This window comes from Trachurus trachurus (genome assembly GCF_905171665.1).
Source record: "Trachurus trachurus genome assembly, chromosome: 13".
Lineage (NCBI taxonomy): Eukaryota > Metazoa > Chordata > Actinopteri > Carangiformes > Carangidae > Trachurus > Trachurus trachurus.
Genome location: NC_139892.1, coordinates 12,785,098 through 12,797,527, shown reverse-complemented (window position 1 = coordinate 12,797,527; position 12,430 = coordinate 12,785,098). Strand labels below are relative to the sequence as shown.

Here is a 12,430-nt window from a genome sequence, read left to right as displayed (position 1 = left end):
ATCGGAAAACCTTTATTGTCCCAGCAGTGGAAATTTTTCTTTGGCGTGTGCATAAAAGAAACATAAGTTAAGAAAAACACATGACATAAAATATAAAACAAACAGCAGATAGATGCAGAATAGCAGAGATAAATACAGAGTAAGACCTTAAAAGAACATTAAAAGATTTCATAGTGAGTTGTTGATGATGTTGATAGCGGATGAGATGAATAACTATGGAACTATGGATAACTATTAGTCTACTTGCCAGCCCATAGGGCCCCATTGTGAACCCGGAAATGTTGAGTACCCCAAAGTTTTATGTTAGAAATATATAGTATGGGTCCCCAGTATTCAGAAACTGCCGGATGCTAACTTATATATATTGGAAGTGACCAGATTTTAACTGCCAGTGGGCCGATTTTGATGGATTTCAATCTGGTCACTTCCGGTTTAGACAGCCATTTTGAATTTTGAAAATGTCAGAAATGGATTCAGCATAATCAATAACCCCTAAAACCACTCCAATATTGCCCAGATCAGCCAAGTCAATTTTGTTGAAATATTGCCCATATAGGCAAAATATGCTAATTTATGCTAATTATGTCAAATGTGCTAATTGCCCAATATATACAAGTTAGCATCCGGTAGTTTCTGAATACTGGGGACCCATACTATATATTTCTAACATAAAACTTTGGGGTACTCAACATTTCCGGGTACTCATTGTTGGCAAGTAGACTATATGGAAAATACTGTATATTAGTATTTATGATTACTGATAAGAAAGATAAATGTTTCCTCTTTTAGGGAGGGTTAAGCCATAATTCTCACTATGTCTGCGGGCTATGTTCAGCTGCAGCAGGCATTTCCAGTAAAGCACATTGCTAACAGCTTAAATTGTGCATGTGAGGCACAATTTTCAAAGAAGGTGGGAGGCAACTGTCAGGAGTGTGTGTAGTATGGAGCACTCGCCAGGTGCCATGAAGCCACGGCCCCTAGCCTCTAAATTTCGAAATAAAAGCTCACATCTGGTCAGCTATGTCTTGGACCAAAGACGGTTAAGAAGCAAGACACTCCACGACGAGTCAGTTTCCTGTACCTGTGGGTTTCAACATGACTCCGCCCCCTTTAGGAGACCAGCAACAGCAGCAGCAGCAGGTCTTGAGTCTATTGAATCCAATGACAGTTTTTCACACGGCACATCTCTTCTTAACATTTTGGCACGAAAATGACAAATTTCAGACAAATCAGGATAAAATTAATTTTGTTCAAGACCTGCCTGTGTCTTAACAACACACTCTTGTCAGATTTGGCACAGATCTTCATCTAGGCAACGTCAACTAACGTTCGCAAACGCCCATGCTAACTCATTTTTGTAATGCTAAATATGACTGTTATCTGTGTAAATATTTAATCTTATCCTCAGGAAATTACTGCTCACTTTCCTCTATCAACAACTTTTATAAATTATATTATAAATCCACACACACGTTACCAACACGAGTTGGAGGTGACCACGCCCACTTAGGAGACAGGAAGTGAACCATTTCATATATCATTGGCGCAGCTTGTAATGAGCCATCTTGTCACAGTAGAGGATCTTTGAAGGGGACAACACATAGACTGTATCTAAAAGAGGGACAACAACAACAACCTGTACCCATCACTCTCAGCCAATCACAGGTGTGCAGCTGTGATCAATGACAGGCTTCACAACCCATAATCATAAGAGGCATTCACTGACAACCTGGAAAACTCAGTATCTAGACTTCAACCTTAATTGAACTTCACAGTCTCAACCCTGTAACATAAAAACCACGTGTCAACCAGTCAGATACAACACAATATGATAGTTTGGTTTAATCATTTAATTTCTTTTATAACCAAGACAAGAAAAGTTCACAATCCAACCCACCGTACCACAGTGTTCACACATGTTCTTGTTGTGGTCTTTATGCAGCTCATTATGTTTCTCCACAACCGCCTGATGATTACCATTAATGTCAGTGTGTGTGACGTGAGCGGTTTTTTAATCATTCACGTCGCAGGTGAAAATGTGTTTATGTGTGTATCATCTGTGTACACACCGGAGACTCTGGCGGGCGCACTGTCCTTTAGCTCCTGGGATGACTCATAACCATGTGTGCCTGCGTGTGTGTGTTGTTCCCTCCAATTACACTCCTTTCATCTGTCTAATTATCAAAATTAGAAATGGAATATTCTATGCATCCTCAGTCCTTGTGTGTGCACAAACAGCGCACACACACAAACACACATACACACACGCTTCCCCCCAGTATTGAGAGGGTGAGTCAGGCCTCTGAAGCTCTAAATCTGTCTACACTGACCCACTCGTCTTAAAGCACCACTCCAGAGAGCGCACTCCACGTCCTGCATCTCAAATCCCTCTGTCTTACTCTCACACTCCTCTGTCATCACTTCTGCTTCTTCTGTCATTAGTGTCTTTAAAACTGAGCCACCGATGACTTTGTCGTTTGACACTCTTTAATTTCCAGCGATATCTTTTTAATGCATTCTCAGCAGCAGTAGCACATCATCTCCTCTGCTGATGAGCTGCTGACTTTTCTTTTTTCTTTTCTTTTTTTTTTTGCATTTAAAGTACTCTTATTTCCGAGTAGCAGGATATTTACATTTACACCTCGAGTCGGCTGCGCGGCAAGTTTTAATACAGTTTGAGGTCAATATGTAGGTGAACGTTGAAAGCAGTCTCTCAAACAAAAGAGAGTAGTACCTATTTACTACAAGTGAAGTGAAGTGTCTGCTAGCAATTTTCTTGAAATAATGGGCCATTACGCAGCTGTAATGTCTGTTGTGTTACAGCATTTTACAATAGATTTGGGTCAGTTATCACCACAGAGGTAGAAGAAATCTGTGTCAAACCACAGTGTTTCAGCACTGAATTTTAATAACTGTTATATATATTTTAAGAAAGGAGAAGTGCTCATTTTCAGCAAAAGTCAGTATTTAAGGATCAGGATTATACATCCATTTTATTGTACTGCATTACTTCAAATAGTATACACAGTGATTCATTTCTTTCCACATAGTTTGGTTTTATTTAAGACTTCAAACCTCACATGTGCATATATTATATATTTCAGGTACTTGTGAGTTTATTCTCTAACCGTGTAAATACAGTAAACTACAGTGATGGTAAAATAGTGAACAGTAAAAAACAGTTTACACCTCTGTTAAACACTCAATTGGTTTTAATGATAACTAATAAGCAATTAAGTTTCAACACTGCTTTAAAGGCCCCATGCTGTGCACTTTTCTCTGGGTTTATTTACCTGCTGATATCCCTAACAAGATGTATCATTGGTTTTGAGTACCTGTGATCTGCTTAATATCGTCTATATTGCCCCTTTCTGTTGCCTCTTTCTGGAGTTCTAACAGGCACAGGTCATTTGGCCAATCAGAAGAGAGAATGAGAACCTCTCCTCTGATTGGCTGACTGTTTTAGAGTGGCATGTGGTCGGGCCAATCACAGGCAAGTAACTGAAACCTAAGCTGCATTCATAGAAATTGAAAAATAACAACTGGTCACGGTGGGCGGAGTTACCTTGTGTGTGACATCACAGAAAGGAGGAAGTGCTATCTGCTCGTCTCAAATAGAATGTTCCTACAAATGGGCGGTGTGTGTTTCTCTGTTTATGACCAGTTTGATGCATGGGACAGTATATACGTGACCCAGAGACCTCCCCAAGCATGAAAAAATAACCAAAATCACATTTTTCATGCCATGGGGCCTTTAAGATAAGGAGAAACACGTGTTGCATTCATTTATTGGTATGAGGACTGAACATGTGATTCAGTGTTTTTCTGGGCCCAGTTGTTTAAAAGTAATCTGATCAGATTTTGGATAATGGATTGGATCAAATCTTGAAAATGGGTTGTTCAAAACCAAAAACGGATTCTGAGATCGGATTAGATAACGTAATCCAATTTTGGTTTTAATCTGGATCCAACCCTCAGTTTGTGTTCAAAACTTTTTAGTAGGATCGGGATAACTTTGATCCAAAAAAACAGGATTATTCTGATCCCAGCAGTCGGGTGGAAAAGACATTGAAGAAATAACAAAGAGCATAGAAAACAATATATACACTTCGTTTTCAAATAAACACACTTTGAGTGACCCCATGCACTCATCATTATTATTATTAGTATTATTATTAATCTTGAAAAGTTAGGATTAGGATCGGACTGATCCAATCCAACTTCGCTTTGAACAACTGGGATAAAATCAAGACGGATTACATGACCCTGAATAGCAAAAAAAAAAGGATTTCAAAATCCGGATATTTTGTATCCAGATTGCACCTTTTGAACAACTGGGCCTTGATGATGTCACTTCCTGTGATCCCGTACAGCTCACCCAGAAGGACACTCTGGTGACGTTGCTGGACAACCGGACGTGGGCCAAACAAGGCATCGCCGAGGAGTTCGACTACATCGGGAACTCTGCGGCCTGGAAACACCCGCAGGTCAACGTCTTCGTCACCCTGGTCCTCTTCATCGTCATGAAGGTAGGTTTGGTTTTAAACGTGCAAACACACAGCGGTATATCATACAGTGCAGAAGAGCCCAATACCTGCAGTTATAGAGGCTTACATCAAGGCTGCTGGAGGTGTTTGGGCGTTTTGAGCGTCGGAAAATATTTCTGAGGTTAAAAGCAAAAAAGCTTCTGTGTAAACTCTGGGGATCCCAGGTGATTTGATTCAGCTGAGGTCAGAGACTTGAGGGGGAGGTGCAGTGAAAGCATCAGCACCTGGCTCAACTCCCCCGAGTCACAGAGGAGAAGAGGAGAAAAAACATGCATCATGATATAAAGTAGTGGATCCAAGTCTCTCTGCTCTCGTAGCCTGATGAGCAGTTACTGTTTCTCCATTTTACTCTGGTGGGGAAAAAGAGGGCTATTAAATTGTTTTGTTTTTTGTTTTTTTATGTAACCTTTATTTATTCAGGCCGGTCTGTTCAGATGAAATGAAATGAAATGTCATCTCCAAATTCAAAAAAACAAAAGGTTGTAAATCTCCTAGCACCGCATCAAGAGCAGTACAGTGTGTGTGTGTGTGTGTGTGTGTGTGTGTGTGTGTGTGTGTGTGTGTGTGTGTGTGTGTGTGTGTGTGTGTGTGTGTGTGTGTGTGTGTGTGTGTGTGTGTGAGAGTGTAAGTAAAGTACATCAAGAGAGCCCGAAAGTGTAAGTGGGTGCAGAATAGAGTGCTGCTGGTGTGTCATCTGGTTGTGTGTGTGTGTGTGTGTGTGTGTGTGTGTGTGTGTGTGTGTGTGTGTGTGTGTGTAGGCAGGCAGCCGGCTGCAGGCAGACTCAGGGAAATAATTTTTCAAATGTGTTTTCTGAACTGAATCTGTTACTGTCCTTGACATTGTAGTTTATTTGCAGTGAAAGTATGTGTGGGTTTTATCAACTTAAGTTGCACAAAAGACCAAGTTGGTTGAGAAAGTGTCACATACACTTTTTTTTCAAACATTATAAACTCATAACTTCACGACAAAACAGCTCTGAGATGTCAACTAACGGCATCATTTTAAGTTATTGAAGCCAACCTGTGGCGGCTCCCACTTCGACTAGCAGAACTGCATTAAATAATAATGTTTCAAAAAAAATAAATGTCATAAATTGACAGCGACGCTCATGGCTAGGAAATAAAAAATAATGGCTATTCTCTATTTCTGTAACTCACAGCTTGGGGGCTATGAGAACATATTGATTCCATTAATATATAAAGGTTCAATTTGGAATATACCACCTGAAAGTCTGACTATTAATCATAATATTGTGAGGTGAGTGTTACAGCCTTCCTCTTAGTTAATGTGAGGGCTCAAAAGTACATTATTATATTGATATATGAACATTATTAAGCCTCTTTTTTGTCCTTCACATGACACATCTCAATTACTTAATGACTCTAACTCTGTTTTTTAGCATTTACCATTATCTTCTAATTACAACAGAAGCTACACAGTGACTTTAAAGCACCTACAGTACATACAGTATAGACTTGTTTATTTTTTCTTCTATTGGTGCTTCTGTTAGTTTCCTCTGTGTTTTGTTATCTGGCAGTTTTTTTTCTTCTTTTTCTTTCATTTCACCACTTGGAGTCTCCAAAGTCAAATATTTTCAACTTGTACTCATCGTCCTTTAATGTCAAACCAAACACACTGATGTGGATTAATGAAGCAAACATGGCACTACATCTTATCCTTTTGATAGACAGATGAAGAGGATTACTGTAACTACACTTCACATAACAACAAATAACTTTAGAAAAAAACTAAACACAGATCCTTCCACAGATAAGTTGAACGACTGCCAAGCAACCTGGAGTTGCAGCAGCAGCAGCAACGTGAAACGAGCTCCCACCGTTACCCGGAGGCTCCGGTTTCGACGTTATGTAAGCACAGGAGCTGATGGAGTGACAGCGTGTGCTGCCGTAATGTAACAGACTCACTGTCTCTTTTGTCTTTGGGTCTGAACGGCACAACAGAGGACGTCTGTCTCGGCCTTTTTGTCTGTCATGAATTAGAAAAACTGAATGTCAAAAAAAAAAAGATTTTGATGACTTCATAAAGCAGAGAAGCTGCACTGAGTCAACTGTTTATGATGAAACCCAGCTGTACGCTCTGTGTGTATGTGTGTGTTTGTGTACTGTATGTGTGTGTGGTTTGCCCTTCAGCAAAAAATCATCTGATGGCTTTACTCTCAGCGTGATGTCTAACACACAGAGGGTGTGTGTGCATGTTCTTGCATTTATGCAGGTACGCGGTTACAAAAGACAGATGCAGCGACACTGTACTACACACACACACACACGTATACCCACTTTTCTAACTTTAATCATCCACCTGCATTAATGTCATCGAGCTGCTCTCAACGTCTGTGGGCATGCGCTGAATCATGTCCTCTCTCTATCACATACACACACTTACAGACACACACACACACACACACACACACACACCACCAACTCTTATGACACACACACAGCATTCAAAGTCAGGCTGTAATGGCTCTGTCTAATTACAGCCTTTGGTTTTCCTGGATTCAGCCTGGTGATTTTCAAAAGGGGTGATTGCTCTCTCCTTCTCCCTCTTCGTAATGAATGGTTCTTTTATTCCACTTGGCAGCCATCTTGTCTTGTTGCTTCTTTTCATGCCGAAAACTTACTTGACGAAGCCCCCCACCCACCCACTCCCACCCCCACCACTCCTCGCTCCCCATCCCAGCTGCTGAACTTTTCAAAATAGAGGTGCATTGCAATGCAAAGTTCTCATTAGCAGGTTGGCTAATTAAGCTGCTAGGAATAGTTTAATTACATGTGGTTTTAAACAGCATGAAACGAGACACCAGGACAGAATTAGCAAAAATTAACTCTTGGATTCACTGTAAACACTCCCTGATGGAGTAGAATATAAAATGTTTGCCCCACATAATTAAAAAAAAACTCACTCAGTCACAGACACTTTCAGGAATTTAATGCTGCAAAAAGTGTAAAGTTAAAAAATCACTGCACCTGTCTTAAGAGTTTTTGTGTCTTTTTGCAGCTTCATAACACACTTGATGTCTTACACACGTAAACCTGCAAACTAATGCATGCTGTGTTGTTAAATGCTATTTTTAGTGGTGTGCAATCATGCACATCAACAGCTCTTAGTGAGGAACAGCTTTATTAATACAGGTGTGTTTCTGAGTGTGTGTCTGTGTGTGTGAGCACCTCCTCTAGCCTGAGTGAGTCCTCTGTTATCTGTGTGTGTGTGTGTGTGTGTGTGTGTGTGTGTGTGTGTGTGTGTGTGTGTGTGTGTGTGTGTGTGTGTGTGTGTGTGTGTGTGTGTGTGTGTGTGTGTGTGTGTGTGTGTGTGTGTGTGTGTGTGTGTGTGTGTGTGTGTGTGTGTGTGTGTGTGTGTGTGTGTGTGTGTGTGTGTGTAAGAGTGACAGGGAGCTGGTGGGACTGTAATTGGAGCGGGAATAGAAGAAGGGCCCCTGAGGGTCCCTCAAGGCCCCCAGGCGATAGACTGTCCTCTGAATGTGACACGCAGAAGCACATGAGCGTCCCAAATGACTGACGAATTAAATAGAATATAAATGTCCTGGATAGTGCGTCACAACTGATAGGATACCCTTGACCTGAGTATCCTTCACTTCTCCCTGCTACTGCACTTATGTTTTATAGTGTTTTGCCCCCCCCCCCCCCCCCCTTCTCTAGTTTCCCTTTTTAGTATTATCTATCTTTAGCCCATTTCTAAAACTGAAGCTTTGAATTATGTTGAACTACAGTTGTTAGCAGTTGTTGCTCGCAAGAGTCATTGTTTCTGTCAACATCAGTATTGACGTAGCTGCCTTGAAACCAGCTTTTGTCCACCACTGTATCTAAGACTTTTATTTTTTTTAAACATAATTTTCGTGGTAAATCTACCAACATGATTATTGTAAATTAAACCGCACAGAAATATTGAGAGATGATCGAAGCAGTGTGTGGTAACATTGCGGCTTAGCAGCAATTAACATAAAAGTCCACCCTAAAGAGTTGTGTCAAGAATTTTAAATTAAAAAGATATTAAACGTATTAGAAGTAATCCATGTAGTGTTGATAAAAAAATATGTAATTAATATGCAGTTAATCTAACTGCATCAAACAGTATCTCATTCCTCTGGGCTGATATTCACCTGAATTTAACCTGCAACTCACGTTGGTCGGCTTCTGTTTCCTCCTGAAGTGTTACTGCAGGAGCAGGTGCTCCAGTACTTATTAAGCCGTACAGCAGCTCATGTCTTTACATATTAAAATTGTAACCTCGAGTGCGCAGCTCAGCAGAAATTGCATTGACAGATACATTTATTCGGCTTAAGGAATTACAGTGAAACATTCTGCCAAGGTCACGATACGAGTATTTCCTGATTTGTCTCTTCTGTGGTTAAGGTCTGGTTGGATGTAGGTCTCTATCTGCTTTATGACATTTCTATTAGCGATATTGTCGTAGTTAATAAGCAAGACTCTTTGTTGTTAGAGGTCACCATTAACCAGTCACCAACGCAGACCTTTTGCAGTCTTTGCATAAATAGAGGTGAGAACAGTCTCATACTGTAAACTATAGAACAAGCTGCCTGATTAAACTCAATCATAGACTCTTATTAAACAACCAATCAAATATAAAGATACAGCTTTTTTTCCTTTTCCCACTCCATTAAAACCCTCAGCTCTTGCTCAGCTCTCAGACTTTGATGGCCGTCTCTTGTTTCTTGTTCAGCGCTGGTCACCAGCTGCAGGAGAAAAATCAAGACTTGTACAGACTTGAGTCATAATGTAAAAAAAAAACACTGGTTCTTACTTGATTACCAGGGAGGAAATTAACGGTTCCTAACTCTGGTAATTTGCATAATCATTTGTCCTGATTTGTCCATTTGCAACCACCCTCGCTTAAATCCCATCAGTCATATTGGTTTGTTACGGCTGCGTAATTGTCTCCAGCCTTTTGGCACAGACACTAACGATTCCTCCACAACAGAATCTGGCCTTTGTCCAGCTCTCTTTAACTGGATTGATAGTTGATGCAATGGGATTAACAGGAGTCCTCCCTCAACATCCGCTAAGTTTTGATTTATCTAGAGTGATGGTGGGTTACACACACTTTACTCATTTGAGTCGCATCCAAAGATCTCTTGAGACTTTCCCCATTCATTAGAGAGCAGCGAGTGGTGATAGATAGTTGTGTTCCCGTAAAAAGCTCAGACTCTTGAATCTTTCTTTGACTTCTTTAGTGTTGTCTTCACTTTCAACAATTTCTACCAGTATTGGAAACTTTTAGGGGAAAAACACCATCAAATGCTTTGACAAAACACTCTCCCTGTAGCTACCGATGCTTTAAAACAGAACCATAAATTCAGCTTACAAAATAACTCCCTTTTCCTTTATCACTCTGACAGTTTGTATTAACTGCAGAAAGGCTGCTGGAGCCAGCAGTATCTTAAACGTGTATCCAGAGGCCAATAAAAGAATTAGAGGAAGTGCTATGTATAATGAAGATGGAGGCCACATTATTAATGAAGCAAATTGCTAATTTAGCTTCATATCATTTAATTTAAAGGTTAAGACAAACTTTCCTTGTCTGGCGGAGTAGATAATATCTATGCAAGTATGTGAAGCTCTTACAGTACCAACTTGGAACGTGAAGCACCAAACATTGATGCAGTTTTTTTTCATAATTGCATACAAAGTAGATTTAATAATAAAGGTTAAAGGGTTTCTCAGGTTTCTTTGTTTGAACTTAAGTCCATTGTTTGAATCCAGCTGAAATTATATTTAAAAAGGACCCTGTTATTATATTAGCTCAGCAAATACGTTTCTAATCATGTCTGCTGATGAAAGCTTCGTCGTATGTTTTGACTGAATTTAATTATTTTTCCCCTCTAAAATAGTTTAGCCCTGGAGCAGCTCTATAACTTACATTGCAAGTCTCATTAAAGCTACCGTCAGAATTCATGTGGCTCATTAACTAATTTTTAATGGGATTTTAATGCAGGAGGTTTTCATGTAAAAGAGGTTTCCGTGTCCGCTGCCTCGTCGTGTAGGGTTTGAAACCGACAACCCCAGCTGACAACAAGTCAAGTCTTTGGCTCGCGTTTGTTCACACGAGTCCTCCGGCTTCCTCTGGTGGTTTCGCCGAAATCCTCCTTCAGTTGGAGGTCACAGATCCTCATAAATTTTGATGGTTGTGCGCTACCTCAGTGAGATGTACACTTAGTAGATTACATTAGATTAGATTAGATGAAAAATTAATGATTCCTCCAGGGGAAAGTGAGTCATTGCTGCCGCAAAGAATTGGATTTAGCAATAGCAAGGAGGATATAAATAGTAATAGAGCAAATAAAGGGCAAAGAAATATGTCCGGAAAATGCTAATGCATCTCGTCAAAAGCGATCAGCTCTCAATTAGGCTTTGATACTATGTCAATCCGGACCGTCCTTCTGCTTGTTTCCTGTCATAGTGAATGTCCTGCAGACTCCAGCTCTCTAAGACCTTGTAAACTCCAACAGGAGTTTCAGCAGGACCAGGTTATGACCTTGTAAACACACTCACCTATCGAGTTATACATTAGGTCATGCTGATTCTCAGATGACTCAGAGACTAATGCAAATGTGTTTTGTTTTTTTACGTCATGTTATAGACAAATTGTCAGGCTGTTTTTATCCTTCTTGCATTCAGACTCAGAGTATAGTTGATGTTGTACTGTTGCTGATATATAAACTGTGCACTAGAGGACCAGAGTCAAGGTTGCAGTGACTCGCTTCCCATCCACATTTTTTATGGCAACTATAGTATAATAATATACAAGTGTATGAAAGTGCAGGGAAGCACATTGTGTTATTGAAGTAATGGCACAAAGTCAGTGTGACTTCATCACTGAGGCCACCGTGGAGGGGAGTGCATCAGCATTCACAGGAGACCCCACTCAAATGTCACGCACTGGATGTTGTTTCTTATATGTAAATGACGCACAGTGTGGTTTTACATTATGTACAGTATGTCAGCAGGATGAGAATACATAATTATGTCCCATATTGGCAAAAAAAAAAAAAAGGAGATCAGCAAAAGCTTAACGAGAGCTATTCTTTTCCGAAATTAGCATATATCCATCCTTAGATGGGATTTCTGGTGTGTGCCCATCAGTTTATATGCATATGTTCATATACAGGATTTATTAAAATACAGTTTTGATTGACATTTCATACCTAGTCCAACTATCAACTATTTAACCACCAAGAACAACACGGATAGCTAATAATCTCTATGATATAATATAGTTAATATAAAAATAAAAATATTACATAAACAAGGCAAGGCAAGGCATCTTTATTTATATAGCTCATTTCATACCAAGGCAAGAACAGTAACTAGTACCTATTTACTTTGCAGAATAAGATTTTGTGCATAAAACACTTCATTATCTCTTTGTCAAATAGGAGACACTGTTACAAATTGAACTACATAGCACAGTATATTTAACCTTGACCTGCTACAGCATATAAGTGCTGCATACTTGTAGATATATATGCTAATCCAGTACATTATGTAAGGGATAATGTATAGTTCGGAGGTTGTTATGGAGAAATAAACCCCGACAGGTTGTATGGAACCCCGACGCGAAGCGGAGGGGTTTCATACAACATGAAGGGGTTTATTTCTCCATAACAACCGACCAACTATACATTATCCCGCTTATTACACGGTTTACGAGTGAAATAATTAATTTGAAACATAATTCTGATCAAAATACGACTTTCATTGATTTAAAATTGCATAATTTAGCGAATCTGCAAGACCGGTCACTTCCGCTGTTTTGCCGAGCCTCCTCCCGTTCGTGCATGTGAAGCCTTTGATAATCAATCAGTGGATCGATAGATTACCATACA

At 39.9% G+C, this 12,430-nt stretch overlaps 1 protein-coding gene across 1 annotated transcript in view; it reads left to right on the top strand.

Annotated features, from left to right (window-relative positions):
* The window catches only part of LOC310996423 (chloride channel protein 2-like), a 165,392-nt gene that overhangs the window by 100,749 nt on the left and 52,213 nt on the right, over window positions 1–12,430 (top strand). Inside the window, exon 12 of the mRNA XM_083985815.1 lies at window positions 4,374–4,529. Within this exon, the coding sequence (XP_083841941.1) occupies window positions 4,374–4,529 (156 nt within the window). The remainder of the gene's footprint in view (window positions 1–4,373; window positions 4,530–12,430) is intronic.